Here is a 15,347-nt window from a genome sequence, read left to right on the forward strand (position 1 = left end):
CATGGGTGTGTGGCCTATTGGCTGGAGAGAAGGGGAGAGTGGTAGGTGACAGGTGTCTGCCTGGGGCATGATGGGAGGCACACCAACCATGCCTCATATCACCATCCCCCACCCCTGCTCTCCCTTCTGCCCAACCCAGGAGGTGGATGCGGCAGAGATCCAGGTGCAGGTGTGTCTGTATGCCTTCGACCTCATCTACCTCAATGGAGAGGTGAGTTCCGGCTGCATGTCTGGGGGCAGATGGGGGCGGTGTGCGAGCTTGGGAGCCGGCGGTCTGAGTGGCCACGCTCGGGCAGCGGTTCTCAAAGTGTGGCCCGAGGACCCCTGCGGACGTCTCCAGGACCCTCTCGGGGGAGTCTGTGAGGCCCTGCCTGCCTTTCCCAGCTCCGCAGCCGTGCAGGCAGATTCTCCGGTATGGCAGCCGGGGCAACACACAGCAGCCGTCTGAATGCGGACGGCCGCACACGGGAGGGCCCAGCTCCGTGAAAAGCCAGACGTGGAAAAGTTTGCAAAAATGTAAACTGATGCCCCCACTTCTCACTGATTTTTTTCCTAACATAGGCACATTTCATGAAAATACGTTGTTGGGTTAACATATTAGAGTTGTTATTTTTAGATTTTTTTTTTTTTTGACAGAGAGAGAGAGTACAAGCAGGGGGGGCGGCAGGCAGAGGGAGAGGGAGAAGCAGGCTCCCCGCTCAGCAGGGAGCCCGATGTGGGGCTCCATCCTAGGACCCCGACATCATGACCCGAGCCGAAGGCAGACGCCCAACCGTCTGAGCCACCCAGGCGCCCCTTGGAGGTGTTATTTTTAAACGAATTAATACATGTCTAGATTTTTCACTTCTACTATAGCAAATATTAACATGTGATTTAGTAGCTAATAACATCGTCATTACTGTGGTAAATATCCAGAGATGTAACCCACATACACAGAAGCTGTCTGGAGTGAGTCCTCGGCAGGTTTCAAGACTGTGAGGGGGTCCCAAGACTGGAGAGTTTGAGAACTGCTGCTCCAGGGCATGGGTTAAGAATCTGGAGCCAGACCACCTGCTTTCACATCCCAGCTCTCCCCTCCTGGCTGTGTGGCTGCAGATAAGTGACTCAGCCTCTCTGAGTCGCCACTTCCTTATCACTACTAGGATCAATCACCACCTTTATTCTAGAGTCTCCCCTTAGGAGAGTCTCAGAGTGAATCTAGACTCAGAATGAATGAGTTTGGGGCTGTTGAGACAAGTTCCATCCCCTTGCAGAGATGGAACAGAACAGAAGGAGTGAGCTCCCCATCTGAGGAAGCATCCCACCTCAGCCTGGTGGAGGAGAGCCACACCTCCCTTGGGGATGGATGAGCGAGAGAGAGCTAGGGGACTTCTTCCCCTAGCCTGCCTGATAGTTTGTAAGAACAAGGCTCCCTGCCAAATTCAGCTTTGAATCGGCCTGCGTGATGTCCAGCAGGGCTTGCCTGGCCATCAGGAGCGTGTACAGAACACGAAAGGGTGTGGTTAAGAAGATCACAGGGCGTAGATTAACTTCCAGAAGGTTGTGAGCCTGTTTTACAGTATAAAGCAAGCAGTGTTTTCCCATGAGTGGATTTGGTCTCACTCAGGGCTCGGTAGATGAAGGCCTCCGGGCCTTTCTTGTCCGTAAAGAAGGTTTTGTGGGAACGTAACCACGCACCCGTCCACTTACTTCTGCCCGGTAGCCCAAGGGTGAGCGGGCGGTTGCGACAGAGGCCAAGTAGCCCACGGAGCCCAGAATGTTTACTGTCTGGTTCTGTATGGGACAGGGTTGCCAAGCCCTGGATTAAAATGGAAACGCGTTTATGTTACACCCCGGTAGTTGTCGGCTTCTTTTTGGCTCAGTTCAACCTGTGTTGAACAAGGAACCGTAGCCACGATAACAGGAGCCCGCTCCAGCCTCCAGCGTCCTTGCTGCCCTTGACCTGCCCTTGAAATCGGTCATTTTCGTTCTCGAAATCCTCGTGCGGGCGTGGTTCCTCCTGGCGGGGCCTTCCGTCGGGAGCGGCGTGGGGGCTGCAGACGCACGGGCGTCCTGTCTCTCCCAGGCTCGGGCTTCGTCTCCTCTGCAGTGATGCCCCTTCCTCTCTCTCTTCCCGCTCCCTTCCCCCGCTCCCCCAGTCCCTGGTGCGTGAGCCGCTTTCCCGACGCCGGCAGCTTCTCCGGGAGAACTTCGTGCCGACGGAGGGCGAGTTTGTCTTCGCCACCTCCCTGGACACCAAGGACACAGAGCAGATCGCCGAGTTCCTGGAGCAGTCTGTGAAAGGTGAGGGGGTCTGGGGCTGGCCGCCGCGTGCACCCCAGCCCACAAGATTTCACTGGAAGCCGGCGGCTCCGGCCGGCTGTCCCAGGCCAGGGCTTCACGAAGGCCACCCGTCCGTGTGTCCTTCAGACTCCTGCGAGGGGCTGATGGTGAAAACCCTGGACGTCGATGCCACCTACGAGATCGCCAAGAGATCCCACAACTGGCTGAAGGTGAGTCGCCCCGGCTGCCCTTCCCGCATCCGGCTGTCTCTCCATCTGGGTTTCTAGTCCCCACCTCAGCCTGTGTGAGTGCAGGAGCCTTTTCTCGGCCCGTGCCGCCTCGCAGTCCAGCCAGCCTGAGACCACCCCTCTGCACGCCCTCACGGATGGATTCACCAGGAATCAGTTGAGAGCTGCCCCGGCTAGATGAGGTTTCTGTTCTCTGAGCTTGCCCTCTGTGTCGAGTGGGGCCGGCGAGAAGGGAGTCAGCCACGACATAAATGAGATGACGCCGGGGGTGATGAGCATTGTGGAGAAAACAAGTCAAGGTCAGGGGCCAGTGAGGATCTTGCAGTGCTCTGGTCGTGGGGAGAGGCCTCTCCAGAGCGGAACCTTGGGTCGAGACACAGATAGGAAAGGGTCAGCCACGTGGAGCTCTGGGACAGAGCACCTAGGAGAAGGGTGGGGGCAGCAAGTGCAAAGGCCCTGAGGTAGGAACGAGCTCTGCGTGTGCAGGGAGCAAGGCGATTGAGGTGCGAGGTGAGGTTGGGGTGGAGGGCAGGTATCAGATCACACAGTGCCTCGGGGGTCGTTGTAAAATATTCTGGGTTTTGAGAAGCCAGTGGAGGTTTTGGGCAGGAAGTCCCATGGTCCTGTTGTCTTTTTGCACAAGACATCTGTCTGGCTGTGAATGGTGGATGGACGGTTGGGGGTGGGCGGTGCTGGGCAGAGCGGGAGCCCATGAGCAGGAGGCTTGCCTGGAGAGGAGCAGGAGGACTGCCACAGGAGATGAGCTGGAGTGGGGTCGACTGGGTTCCCCGGGTGTGTGTGAGCGGCCTGTGGTCTTTCTCCCCCGCAAATTGTCAACAGCTGGGAGGGTGTGAGCGTTTCCTGTCTTAGGACACTTTCCCTGCCGCATCCCCGAGGCTGAGTCCTGCCTGGCACTTAGTGTTTCCGGAACACATGATGAATGTTCTCCGTGTGAAGGAGTGAGTGGAATGGGTCTCTGTCCCGAGGGAGAGGGGGGACCCAAAGGGGACCCCCAAGGTCTCCATCTGACTTGTCCCCTCAGTCCCGCTGGCTCTTCCTACTCGGGTCGTCTCTTTCCCGTGCACTCTGGAAGTCCAGAAGCTCCTCCCGGGTCCAGCCTCAGCCCGGTGGCCATCCTCGGTCTTCTCTACGGGAGCTCTCCTTAGGCTCACCCCAACCCTGCTCCACCCACCAGTGAGCCTCCAGCAGGGGGGTCCACGCCTCAGCAGCGCCCCCTCACCCCCTGCCTTCCCTCCCCAGCTGAAGAAGGACTACCTCGATGGTGTGGGCGACACCCTGGACCTCGTGGTGATCGGCGCCTACCTGGGCCGTGGCAAGCGGGCCGGCCGCTATGGGGGCTTCCTGCTGGCTGCCTACGACGAGGAGAGTGAGGAGCTCCAGGCCATATGCAAGGTGCCGGGAGGCAGGAGGGAAATAGAGTCCACTCCATCGCGGGGTGGGGAGGGCTGGGGAGGGCTTCTGTTGTGGGAGCCCACCACGGAGGCTTGGGGTGGCCTCTGAAATGGCCGGTTCTTCCTGTAACTGACGGTCAGGGGGCCTCCCTCAACTAGCCCCTGACTCTGCGTTAGCGAAGTGGCCCAGAATTTTTCACAAACGCTTGTGGGAGAGTTTTCAAAAAGATGTGTGCGCCCCGCGTCCTGGACCAGCTCCCTGCGGCTGGCTGGTTCCCTTGTGGCCGGCGTTGTTCTCACGAGTAAATCTGCGCTGCACACAGTACTTATTAGCCCAGGTGACCCATGACGGAGGTCGTCTTAACCATTCACAAGTACCTCAGGGCACCAACCCGGCACCATCTACGCTGTTTACCCAGAACGGCTTTCTGAGAGAGCTACCTGCCCGAGACACTCTTTAAGGCTCTCGATGCAAAAAGGGCTTTCCGGTTGGCATTTTATATCCGTGGTTTGAAGACGTGCGTCTCGCTACATTTGCCGGCAGCGAGTTCTTGTTAGGCTTGACGATGTGGGTAGGTGAGGGAAAATGTTCGGCGGCGTGGAGATCGGAGAGGACACCCTGTTCTGGGGCAGGTGGGATGCGGGGGAGCCCAGTGGAGCAGCACCTGGGCGGGGGGCAGAGTGGACGGAGTGAGGGCTGTTCTGGCAGGTGAAGGGCAGCGGGTGGGCAGGGGAGGGGGGATGCCGCTGGGAGAGGTGTTCCCCGTCTGCGCCCAGCGTGCCCCCCGCCCCCCGCCACACTTCCACTGTGTTTTCTGTGGGTTCTGGTTAGGCCGGGGTGGGGGGCGGTGAGGGCCTCCGGTATGCACAGATCCGGGTCTGCAGGGGCCGGGGGGGGAGGGAAATGCCCGGCCACGGGCCACACCCCGAACCTCTGACATCCCCTGTCCTCCCCGCAGCTCGGAACTGGCTTCAGTGACGAGGAGCTGGAGGAGCATTACCAAAGGCTCCAGGTGAGCGGCGCGGCCTCTCCACCCTCTCAGGGGCAGCGGGCGCTGGAGCTGGCCCGGGAGCCCCATGTGTCCGGGGTCAAGTCCCAGGTCTGGCAGCTGCTAGCCCAGGACGTGGGTCAGGGAGCCTCCACCGCCGGAGGGCGAGTCGCGGGGAGAGCACTCTCGCAGGGGCCCCTGCGTGAATCCCGACAGGGCTGGGGACGCCCCTGGTAATTGGGAGTGTTTGTGGCATGGTCACGGGTGTTTTGGGGGTACGACTCCCTTTCCTGTGTGTTGGTGCCTCTGTCTCTGTGACATTCTTTGGTTCTCTCTCTGGCTCTCTGGCTCGTTTCTTCCCCTCATCCCCCTCCACCCCCGCCCAGGCTCTTACCTTCAGGCATGTCTCTGCCACCGTCTGTCCCCGTTCCCCATTTTCCTCCTCCTTTCCTCTCTCCCCAACCGCCCAACCCCCGGCCTTGACTTTGAGACCGGAGACCCTGTCCTCCTCACGCCATTGCTGTTCCCCACCGCTGTTCCCCGCAGGCCCTGGTGCTGCCCACCCCACGCTCCTACGTCCGGGCGGACGGCGCCGTGGCCCCCGACCACTGGCTGGACCCCAGTGCCGTGTGGGAGGTGAAATGTGCCGATCTGTCCCTGTCCCCCATCTACCCTGCTGCCCGGGGCCTGGTGAGTAGCCGGGGGACCACGGGCTGCAGGCAGCAGGAGGGGCCCGGGGTCGACCTTCCAGACGGGAGATGGGGGAGCAGGGGGTCATGGAGCCCACGCCTGTGCTCCGGGCTGATAGTAACTAGGAAAGCTTGAGCTCGCATTTTATTTGGGTGTCAGGTAACGGGGTCAAAGTCTCCGTTTAAAAAAAAAAAATTCCCCACATGTAGAAAGTAAACAGTGAAATTGTTTCCTTTAGTACCATAACCTCACCTTCGGCTCCTCAGTGATTTTTTGAAAACACAGCTCTCCTGCATAAAAAGCTTTAGGACACTTCCTGCTGGGCAGTGACCTCAGCTGCGGCACGTCTTTCTCAACCGTAATTCGTTTTCACGCTACCAAGTTTTTAAATTCCCGGGTTGATCTCTCTGACTGGTGGCTCAGCCCTCAGGGCCAGCTAGAGGGTCAGCCTGGCGCTAGGGCAGCTCTTCACCTTCTCCTCCGGAATAGAAATCTTGAATTAAGAATGTGCATCCTTTGTGATTCCTTCTGACCCTTCAAAATCTAGCTAGCATATGCTTTTCTGAGTAGGAGTGGACTTCCATTTAAAGCCAGAACTCATTTTTATTTATTTTTTTTTAAGATTTACTTATTTTGTTTTATATTTTTTAGAGATTTTATTTATTTGACAGAGAGAGACACAGCGAGGGAGGGAACACAAGCAGGGGGAGTGGGGGACGGAGAAGCAGGCCTCCCGCGGAGCAGGGAGCCCGATGCGGGGCTCGATCCCAGGACCCTGGGATCATGACCTGGGCCGAAGGCAGACGCTTAACCACTGAGCCACCCAGGCGCCCCAAGATTTACTTATTTTAGAGAGAGCACAGGGTTGGGGGGTGCAGAGGGCGAGAATCTCAAGCAGACTCACTGCCGAATGCAGAGCCCAGCGTGGGGCTCAACCTCACGACTCCGAGGTCATGACCTGAGCCAAACTGAGCCGTCCAGGCGCCCCAGAATTCACATTCTTAAATTGAATTTCTGTCTTAAAATTTCTCACTTAGGCTCCATGGTAAGCAGTCAGGGTCCCCCGGTGACAAGTGGCAGGGCCAGCATTACGGAGCTTCCGTGCTCGCGGGCCCCACGCTTGGCTTGCACCGTGCCGTCCTCACGAAGTACTGAGTGTCCCCGGTGTACAGCTGGGGAAGTAGAGCCCGGGAGCCAAGGTCACTGGGCCAGGGTCACATAGCCCCTGATTTGGGGGCTGGGATTTGGACCTTGCCATCTGGTACTCGAATCTACACCCCGGCTCTGCTGCCCTGCCTCTTGGCCCTGAGGGTAAGAACAGAACAACAGCCTAGATCACAGCTACTGGACTGGCGTTCCTTAAGCACTTAGTATGCTCCAGGTACAGTCCTAAGTGCTTTATTCCCTTATTTAATCTTTATACTTAGCCCCATTGAGTGGATCAGGAAAACGAGGCTGGAGGGGCGGGCACGGGGAGGAGACCTGGGCTAGGGACCTGCTGCTGTGAGTGGCCTGGGGGCTAGAGCCCCCCCAGGAGGGTCTCCATCCTCGCCCCCTCCCCCAGGTGGATGGTGAGAAGGGGATCTCCCTTCGCTTCCCTCGGTTTATCCGCGTCCGTGAAGACAAGAAGCCCGAGGAGGCCACCACCAGTGCCCAGGTGAGACTGCAGCCAGGGTGGGCTTGCCTGGCTGGACCAGCTTCTCGGTGGCGGATTCTGGAAGGGGGTGGGGGAACCCTGGGCCTTCTGACCGCTGCCTCCCGCCTGCTCTCCTCAGGTGGCCTCCCTGTACAGGAAGCAGAGTCAGATTCAGAACCAGCAGGGCGCGGACGTGGACTCCGACCCAGAAGATTTCTACTAGGCTCCCCTGCCCAGGGGCTGGGGGCAGGGGGCGCGGAGGTGGGGACACAGCGGTGTCCTGTTGCTTGGCAGACCTGGTGTTGCGGTCGTGTGGGTTTGGAGTGTCGCGGGTGTGTGTGTGTGTGTGAGGGGATGGCTTAAGCAGAGCCTGGGATTTATTTGTTCATTTCTTTCAATAAATAATTATTGAACACCCATTGTCATGTCAGGGTGTGTGCTGGGCTCTGGGGGTACAGTTCCAGGAGCTCCCGCGTGGGTGGTGTGCGGCAGACAGGGTGCTAGCACCTTCCTGTAGAATGCTCCGCGGCGCTGGAAACATCCTGCATCCACGCTGGGAAGCAGGACGGCCACCAGCCACAGGCGGCCGTGAGCACCGGAAATGCGGCCAGTGCACCTGACAACTGGGCCATTACGTATTTTACTTCATTTTCATGAATTTTCCTATAGGCAGCCACATGCAGTTAGTGGCTATCACAGGGGACTGTGGCGGCCTAGACCGTGAACGTTAACTTGAGTAACCTGCAGCACTCCTGCCAGGCAGGCAGTGTGGGGGCCCCTGCTCCACGGATGGGGGGGGGCAGCACAGAGCAGGGAAGTGGCACCCAGGCCCGCACGGGGGTTCTGACCTAGCAGCCTGGCACTGGGCCCCATCCTCGTGGGAGACAGTGCAGTGACTGTGTGAGGCCCCCCCAGCTCTGCCGCCCACTGACTGGGGACTGCTGGCTCTGGGGCCTGAGCCGTGAGGTTTGCTCATCCATAGGTCCCCAGCCCCGGCACAATGCCCAGCATGTAGTCGGTGCTGGTTTTCCTGATCAAAAAGGAGACCGGGTTGAGCAGCCCTGCCTGCCTGCCTCAACTACTGTGGATGTGATGGTTGGAGCCTGGGCCACCACCTTGTGATCATGAGGAACAAGCCAGGAGTCTCAGGGACCGGTGACCCATGGGCAGCAGCGGGCTTCTGGTTGGGGGGGCGGGGTAAAGGAATAGTTACGATGTGTAATCCAGTGTGACTACCCCACTGTGAAATGGCTTTTGCTTCTCAGGGCCGGAAGAGTTCCTGACTGATACAGCTCTACCTCAAAGGACTAGCAAATTAATGTGCATCCATATTTATCAAACTCAACATGTTTAAGGCAAAATAATTGGTGTTGAGTGCTACGTGTCTGGGGATGCCCATGTCTGTCTGGCTCTGTGTACAGCCCCGTGGTTCCCTGAGGCATGGAACCCAGTCATCCTGAGGATGGGGGGCCGGGGACATGCTCTTCCTCCCCATGCCCCTGCAGACCCCTGTGAACACACCGCCCTGAGCAGCCATGGCTGCCCGGCCCTCCACCAGGGCTGGGCAGGGACGTCCTCACTCACCAAAGACACTCTCGACAATCCCACTGGATAGGAATTTTTATTACCCCATTTGACGGATGGGGACACTGAGGCACAGGGATTTTTTTTTTTTTAAGATTTTATTTATTTATTCACAAGAGACACAGAGAGAGAGGCAGAGGGAGAAGCAGGCTCCCAAGGAGCAGGGAGCCCGATGCGGGACTCGATCCCAGGACTCTGGGATCATGACCTGAGCCGAAGGCAGACGCTTAACCATCTGAGCCACCCAGGCGCCCAAGGCACAGGGATGTTAAGTTACTGTCCCTAGGTCCACAATCTAGGAGATGGAGGGCCAGGATTTGGTCCGAGTGGTTCGCAGGAGGCCCTGTGCCCGGAGTGCCACTTGTGGGGCGCCTCGCGTGCCCCCTCGAGGGTGTGGAACCTAATCCTGCAGGCAGTGAAGGTCTGGGAGTGACGAGATCCTGCTGATGGCTGGAGAGGCAGATGGTAAAGGCATGAGGCTGGGGCGAGCGGGCCGGGATGGGGGAGGGCAGCTAGAACATCTTCCCCTGGTGAAATGCTTCTAGAACTTGTCGAAACCATCAAGGGCAGACGGTGCTCGGAGCTGAGTCCTGGGGAGTGTGTGCAGAGCAGGGCAGCAGGGGAGGGGGGCAGGGGTGCTCACTCATAATTGCGCATGAATCGAATTTGTAATTTCGATTTGTCACATTACCGATGATGTTCATTTGAATCATTTCATTAAGATACTCTCTGCTCAATGTCCCTATAAAGTGACCCTCCTTTGCAATTAGCATATTGTAAGGGGATACCTTGTGCGATGTAAATAAATATTGTCAAGCTTGGCACTTTTTTATTGCTGTCTGTACGGATTCCTGGTTTCCTGTGTTACCCTATATACTCTGTTGGGATTTACTTGGATTTTCAAATTGCCCCTGATATGGTCACTGGAGCTTCTTCAGGCTGACCTCTGTGTTCCTTGCCGTGACCCCACAACTGTGTCCTTGCTTTACGGCACAAGAGATTTTAGGCTCATGCTTGTCCTGCTCCAGACGTGGGAGCAGCCCTGTCTCCCAGGACTCGGCTCCTTTTCGTGGAGAATGGGATTTAGAAGTCAAGCCCTGGTAGCCAGAGGCGTCCCTGCTTCCGTGTCCTCTTAGCTCGACGACATACGTACCAACATGCCCGTGCACACCGTGATGTCTGTTTACTGTTATATCCCTCTCTGTACAGAAACCCGCCGGTACGAACCAGTGCCTCCACCCAACACCGCAGACTCCTCCTTCCGCACCGCCATCCCGCTCAGCGCGGCCGCCCTTCTCGCCCTGACCCCGTGTCCACGCCCGGCACGGTGCTGCCCCCCGCGAGCGGACATCCTCGGGACCTGCATTAGACACCTCCTCCTCTGCTCCTGCTCTCGCAGGGCCCGCCGGGCTCCCCTCCCACGGCGCATCCTCACCTCCCCAGGCCCCAACACCCTGGGGCCCCGCTGCCCCTCGGTGGGCACCCCTTCCCTCCCTATTTGAACTCTGGCTCCCTGTCCGGATCCCCTCCCAACCCCCGGGGCTTGGAGTGAGCACCCCGCAGGCTTGCTGGAACGCCGCGAATGAATGGGTGCCCTCTGCTCTAATCCCCGGTTTCAAAACCATCCAGTTCTCTTCTGGGGATAAAAGGTCAGAGGCTGAGACTGGTGTCCCCTCCACCTCACTCAGGCCAGATGGGGAGGCAGGAACAGCTCTGATCCCTCCCCAACCCCGGGAGAGATTTCTGATCCAGCTGTCACAGCTCTCGGGCACCAGGACCGAGGGAGAGGCCCAGAGAGGCAGGAAGACTTGGCACAGGAGTGCCAGGGAAGATAAGGAGGCCGAGCCGCCGAGGTGGACGGGAAGGAGGGGGCCAGGGAGGAGGGGGAGCCGACCGGAGCCTGGTGCCTGGTGCCTGGTGCACCCTGCCCTGCCCCTCCATGCAGTTTCCCATGGGCCCCGCCTGCATCTTCTTGAGGAAAGGCATCGCTGAGAAACAGCGGGTGAGGTGGTGGACAAGGCGGAAGGGCAAGGCGAAGGGAGCTGGGGTCGGGGGGGGGGGGCGGGGAAGAAGGGGCGTGACAGGCGCAAGGGACCAGGAGCCGGTGAGGGGGGCACAGGCAGGGGCGCGTGACTGAGAAAGTAGAATTCGGGGAGCTCGGTGGGCCGGTGAGGTGGGTGAGGGTGAAATCAGACGTCAGCAGCAAAAAGGAGAGAGGGAGAAGAGCCACCAATAAAAGGGGAACTGGGATGTCCCTGTCCGTCACCACCCGTTTCCGGGGACACCCAGAGAGAGCGAGGACGACGATGACATTAGCTGCCACTTAACCAAGGCACTGCGGTGTGCGCGGCCCTGCGCAACGGGCTGTGCTTCCCTGCTGTCATTTCATCCTCCGGACCACCTTGTAGGGTTGGCCACCCTTGCGTTCCCATTTCACAGATGCAGGCACTGAGGCGGAGAGGCACAAAGCCCCTTGCCTTACACAGTTACCGAGTGGCAGGGTCCAGTCAGGCTGCTTTGATTCCAAGGGGCTTACCTTTCCTTGTTAGGCTCTCAGATGAGCAGAGAGAGGGAGGGAGGGAGGAAGACGGGGGGGGGGGGGGGAAAAAAAAGAGGCGGGGGGGGAGGGCTCCGAGGATAAAGGCAGAGCCCAGAGGCTGGCGGGGCTCCCCAGGTGGCGTGCCCCGTACCCGATGATCATCCTGCCTGGATGCCACCGAACACTGGTCCCACGCAAATGGCTTCTAAGCCTTGGGAGAAAGAATGGGGTGGGTGGGGCAAGAATCAAGGGGGTGTAGTGGAAGGCATTTTGACTCAGAACTCAAATCTCGGCACTCGCTGCACCTGACGTCGAGGGAGTGATTCAATGTCTCCCTGCCCTGGGAGGGGCTCTGCCACTTAGGAGCTGTGTGACCTCAGGCTGTGTCCTTAAACTCTCTGTTCCTCAAGTAAACTCTCTGTTTCTCAAGTAAGACGGGAATGCTGTTCGGTCCCACCTCCCCTACCCACCTCTGAGGTTCAGATGAAACTGGCACTCTGAGCACATTAGCTGTGATTCCAGGCCTCGCTTTCTTGTCCCGGAGAAAGGAGGGGACCGGATGCCCTGGCATCGGAGGCCTCTTGCAGCACAATGGGATGGATGTCTGTTCAGGAAAGACAGAGGGAGAGAGATCAAGATTCCGGGATGGGAGAGAGGAAATGGGAAGTGATGGGGAAGAGGGCGAGAAGCAGTCAGGGGTGGGAGTCGGGGGCCGGCGGGCCGGCGGGGGGGAGAAGAAAGAGGTTGGGGAGGTGGAGGAGAAGCAGGAAAGGGGAGGGGTCGCTCGGAGGAGGGAGGGGACGATGCATTTGGAGAAGCGGATACTGGATCCCTGACCTTCTCCAAATTCCCTCTCCCCCGCATTCCTTTCCAGGAAAGACCCCTGGGACAAGATGAGATCGAAGGTAACCGCTGTCCCCAAATGCCGCCTCACCGTCATCCGCCACTAGGCTGCTCTCTGCGCGTCTCAGGGTAGACCCTTCCCACGAAAGCTTCACGCCCCTCTCTCCTCCCACTCAGCCGTGATTTTGCGGAACTCCTTTTCGTGGTCACTTAGGAGTCTCCCAAAGTGTTTAGAAGGCGCACCCATTCCCCAAGTGTCTCAGAGACCCAAGAGGGACACAAGCATGAGTTTTAAGACGAATCAAAACTGTTGGTTTTTCTTTTGGTGGTTTGGAAGTTTCCCATAATTTCACCCCAGAATTTGGAGGACCGCGGTGCTGTCGCTTTGCGGTCTCACGGATCACTCCTCTTGCACATTTCGATCTTGCACGTTGCAATCTCAACCTGCATTTCATACGTCACTCCTTTTTGAAATTTTGGTTTTCAAAGATGTCTTCTCCTTTGAGGAGTCTCTAGTTGGTGCCTCCCTGATGGTTTCAAGGGATGCCAGTGTTCCCCATGGACTGTTTCAGGTTCCCCCAAAGTTCTTCGTCTCTTAACTTTCAGAGCTTCAGGAAGCATTTCTTGAGTTCGACAAGGACAGAGATGGGTTCATCTCCTGTAAGGATCTGGGGAATCTCATGAGGACGATGGGTTACATGCCCACGGAGATGGAGCTGACTGAACTGGGCCAGCAAATCCGCATGAACTGTGAGGCCAGGGCGGGAAGAACCACTGGGGCTGGGGGTGGGCTATGATGGAAGGGGAAAGAGGGTAGGGGTCACTAGGAGTCTAGAAGCAAACAACCCAGGCTGGACTCAGGGAGGCAGCGTCTGAAGTGGATAAAAGGGCGACTCTTAGAGGCAGATCTGGGTCCAAGACCCACTTCTATCATTTACTGATTGTGGTGCTTTGAAATGTGGAGTCAGCTCCCACTCTTGAGTCTCAGTTTCCCCACCTGTCAGGCAGAGGTGATGTCACTCCTTGTGGGATTTTGATAAAGGAGCTGATGCAGGGCAGGCTTAGGCTCCAGTAGCGATGATCGATGGAGGTCACTACCATGACCACTGAGACGCATCAGTAGAGGGCAAGATTGGAACCACCTTTGCCGCTGGAAGCAAACTTGGGATGGATTTCAGAGCTCATTTTGAGAAGGAAGCTGGGACAGAATTGCTTTGGGGTTTGCCTCCGGGCGTGCCACCGAGGAAACAAGGTTGAACACGGATGGGCTCGTGTTCCTATCTGGAAGCGATTTGGCTCCCACTGAATTCATGCTCCCCCTTCTACAGACCAACAGACAAGCAAATGTAGATTTGAACCAATTAAGAGGTTTGCCTAAGGTCACAGGGAAAGCTAGTGACTTCCACCCCACGCACCCGCCCAGCCGGGTTGGGATTAGAGGGACCCTGGGGCCTGGGTAGGCTGAGAGGGAAAGCTCTCAGAAGACAGAGAGATCAGAGCAGGTCTGCCTCTTGAACAGACTTTGAAGGGTCCGGGGAGGTCATGGGGGGTTGGTTACGTGGAATCTCACTAGACCTGCCTCTTCTGTCCTCAGTGGGTGGCCGTGTCGACTTCGACGATTTTGTGGAGCTCATGACTCCCAAACTGCTTGCAGAAACAGCAGGGATGATCGGTATCCAGGAGATGAAAGATGCCTTCAAGGAAGTGAGTTAAGAGTTTCATGGTGTTGGTGCTTGAAGGAAACCCCAGGGGTCTACGATTGGTCTTCAAGTGTGGACGGAACCCACCCAAACCAAGTTTTTTGGAAACTATAATGGGATTTATAGGGAAGGAAAATGACGTTTTCCAAACACTTGCAAGGCACGAGGTCCCCTACATATATTCTCTAGTTTAATCATCATAAAGAACAGTAGGGGTGGGCGCCTGGGTGGCTCAGTCGGCTCAGGTCATGATCCCGGAGTCCGGGGATCGAGTCCCACATCAGGCTCCCGGCTCAGCAGGGAGCCTCTTCTCCCTCTGACCCTTTCCCCTCTCATGCTGTTTCTCTCTCTCTCTCTCTCTCTCTCTCTCTCTCTCGCAAATAAATAAATAAAATCTTTAAAAACAAAAAAAAAGAACAGTAGGGGTAAGCCGCCACTTACCGCAGTTATGCATACGAGGACATTGAGGCTCATGGAATTTACAAATCTTACCCGAGGTCCTGCCATCCCCAGAACACATGTTAGGACCTCTAATCTCCATGCCCACAATGGGAAGAAGGAATCCAATAACTTGAGATCCCAGAGGGAAACACAAAGAGATAATCTGGTTTAACCCACCTACATGTAGAGATGCTTAGAAAATGAGACCCAGGGAGGGTAAGGGGCTTGCTGAAATTCGCTTTCATCCCCTAATAAAATGCATTCCTCAGGGGCACCTGGGTGGCTCAGTGGGTTAAGCATCTGACTCTTGGTTTCGGCTCGGGTCATGATCTTGGGGTCTTGGATCAAGCCCCATGTCGGACTCCACGCTCAGCAGAGTCTGTCCCTCTCCCTCTGCTTCTCCCCCAGCTCACGCTGTCTTGCTCTCTCTCTCTCAAAGAGATAAATAAAATCTTTAAAAATAAATAAACAAATAAATAAATTAATAAAACTCTTTCCTCAGAGCTTTCAATATAGGAGGCAAAAATAAACAATAGTGTAGCCTTTGGAAGGAAAGACTTTGGAGCTGTGCAAACATGGGTCCAAATCCCAGGAAGATCTCCCCCTACCAGCTGTGTGATTTTTTTCTGTCCCAGCTTCACATAAAGGTCCAGAGCTGCATTGTCCAGCAAAACTTCCTGGGATCTCAGAAACGCTCTGTCCAAAATGCAGCCACTGGCCATATATGTCGAGGCCTCTATATATGGCAAGTGTGACTGAGGAACTCATTTTTTTCATTTTATCTAATTTTGATTAGTTTCTTTTTTTTTGAGATTTTATTTATTTATTTGACAGAGAGAGACACAGCGAGAGAGGGAACACAAGCAGGGGCAGTGGGAGAGGGAGAAGCAGGCTTCCCGCGGAGCAGGGAGCCCAATGTGAGGCTCGATCCCAGGACCCTGGGATCATAACCTGAGCCGAAGGCAGACGCTTAACGACTGAGCCACCCAGGCGCCCCTAATCA

At 56.8% G+C, this 15,347-nt stretch overlaps 2 protein-coding genes across 11 annotated transcripts in view; both read left to right on the forward strand.

The window, feature by feature from the left end:
- LIG1 (DNA ligase 1) overlaps positions 1-7,656 on the forward strand; it is a 34,590-nt gene extending 26,934 nt beyond the window's left edge. For all 10 annotated transcript variants that reach the window (XM_025849651.2, XM_025849657.2, XM_025849658.2 and 7 more), the window contains 8 exons: positions 140-211; positions 2,139-2,283; positions 2,410-2,492; positions 3,771-3,923; positions 4,882-4,935; positions 5,458-5,601; positions 7,166-7,258; positions 7,377-7,656. In XM_025849651.2, coding sequence (XP_025705436.1) covers positions 140-211; positions 2,139-2,283; positions 2,410-2,492; positions 3,771-3,923; positions 4,882-4,935; positions 5,458-5,601; positions 7,166-7,258; positions 7,377-7,460 — 828 coding nt within the window. In that variant the 3' untranslated portion in view covers positions 7,461-7,656. The remainder of the gene's footprint in view (positions 1-139; positions 212-2,138; positions 2,284-2,409; positions 2,493-3,770; positions 3,924-4,881; positions 4,936-5,457; positions 5,602-7,165; positions 7,259-7,376) is intronic.
- Positions 7,657-10,760: 3,104 nt separating this feature from the next.
- CABP5 (calcium binding protein 5) overlaps positions 10,761-15,347 on the forward strand; it is a 6,751-nt gene continuing 2,164 nt past the window's right edge. The window contains exons 1-4 of the mRNA XM_025850045.2: positions 10,761-10,823; positions 12,235-12,265; positions 12,810-12,953; positions 13,798-13,907. Coding sequence (XP_025705830.1) covers positions 10,761-10,823; positions 12,235-12,265; positions 12,810-12,953; positions 13,798-13,907 — 348 coding nt within the window. The remainder of the gene's footprint in view (positions 10,824-12,234; positions 12,266-12,809; positions 12,954-13,797; positions 13,908-15,347) is intronic.

The sequence above is a fragment of the Callorhinus ursinus genome, unplaced genomic scaffold (assembly GCF_003265705.2).
Source record: "Callorhinus ursinus isolate GAN/ISIS: 27379988/994484 unplaced genomic scaffold, GSC_fseal_2.0 scaffold71, whole genome shotgun sequence".
NCBI lineage: Eukaryota > Metazoa > Chordata > Mammalia > Carnivora > Otariidae > Callorhinus > Callorhinus ursinus.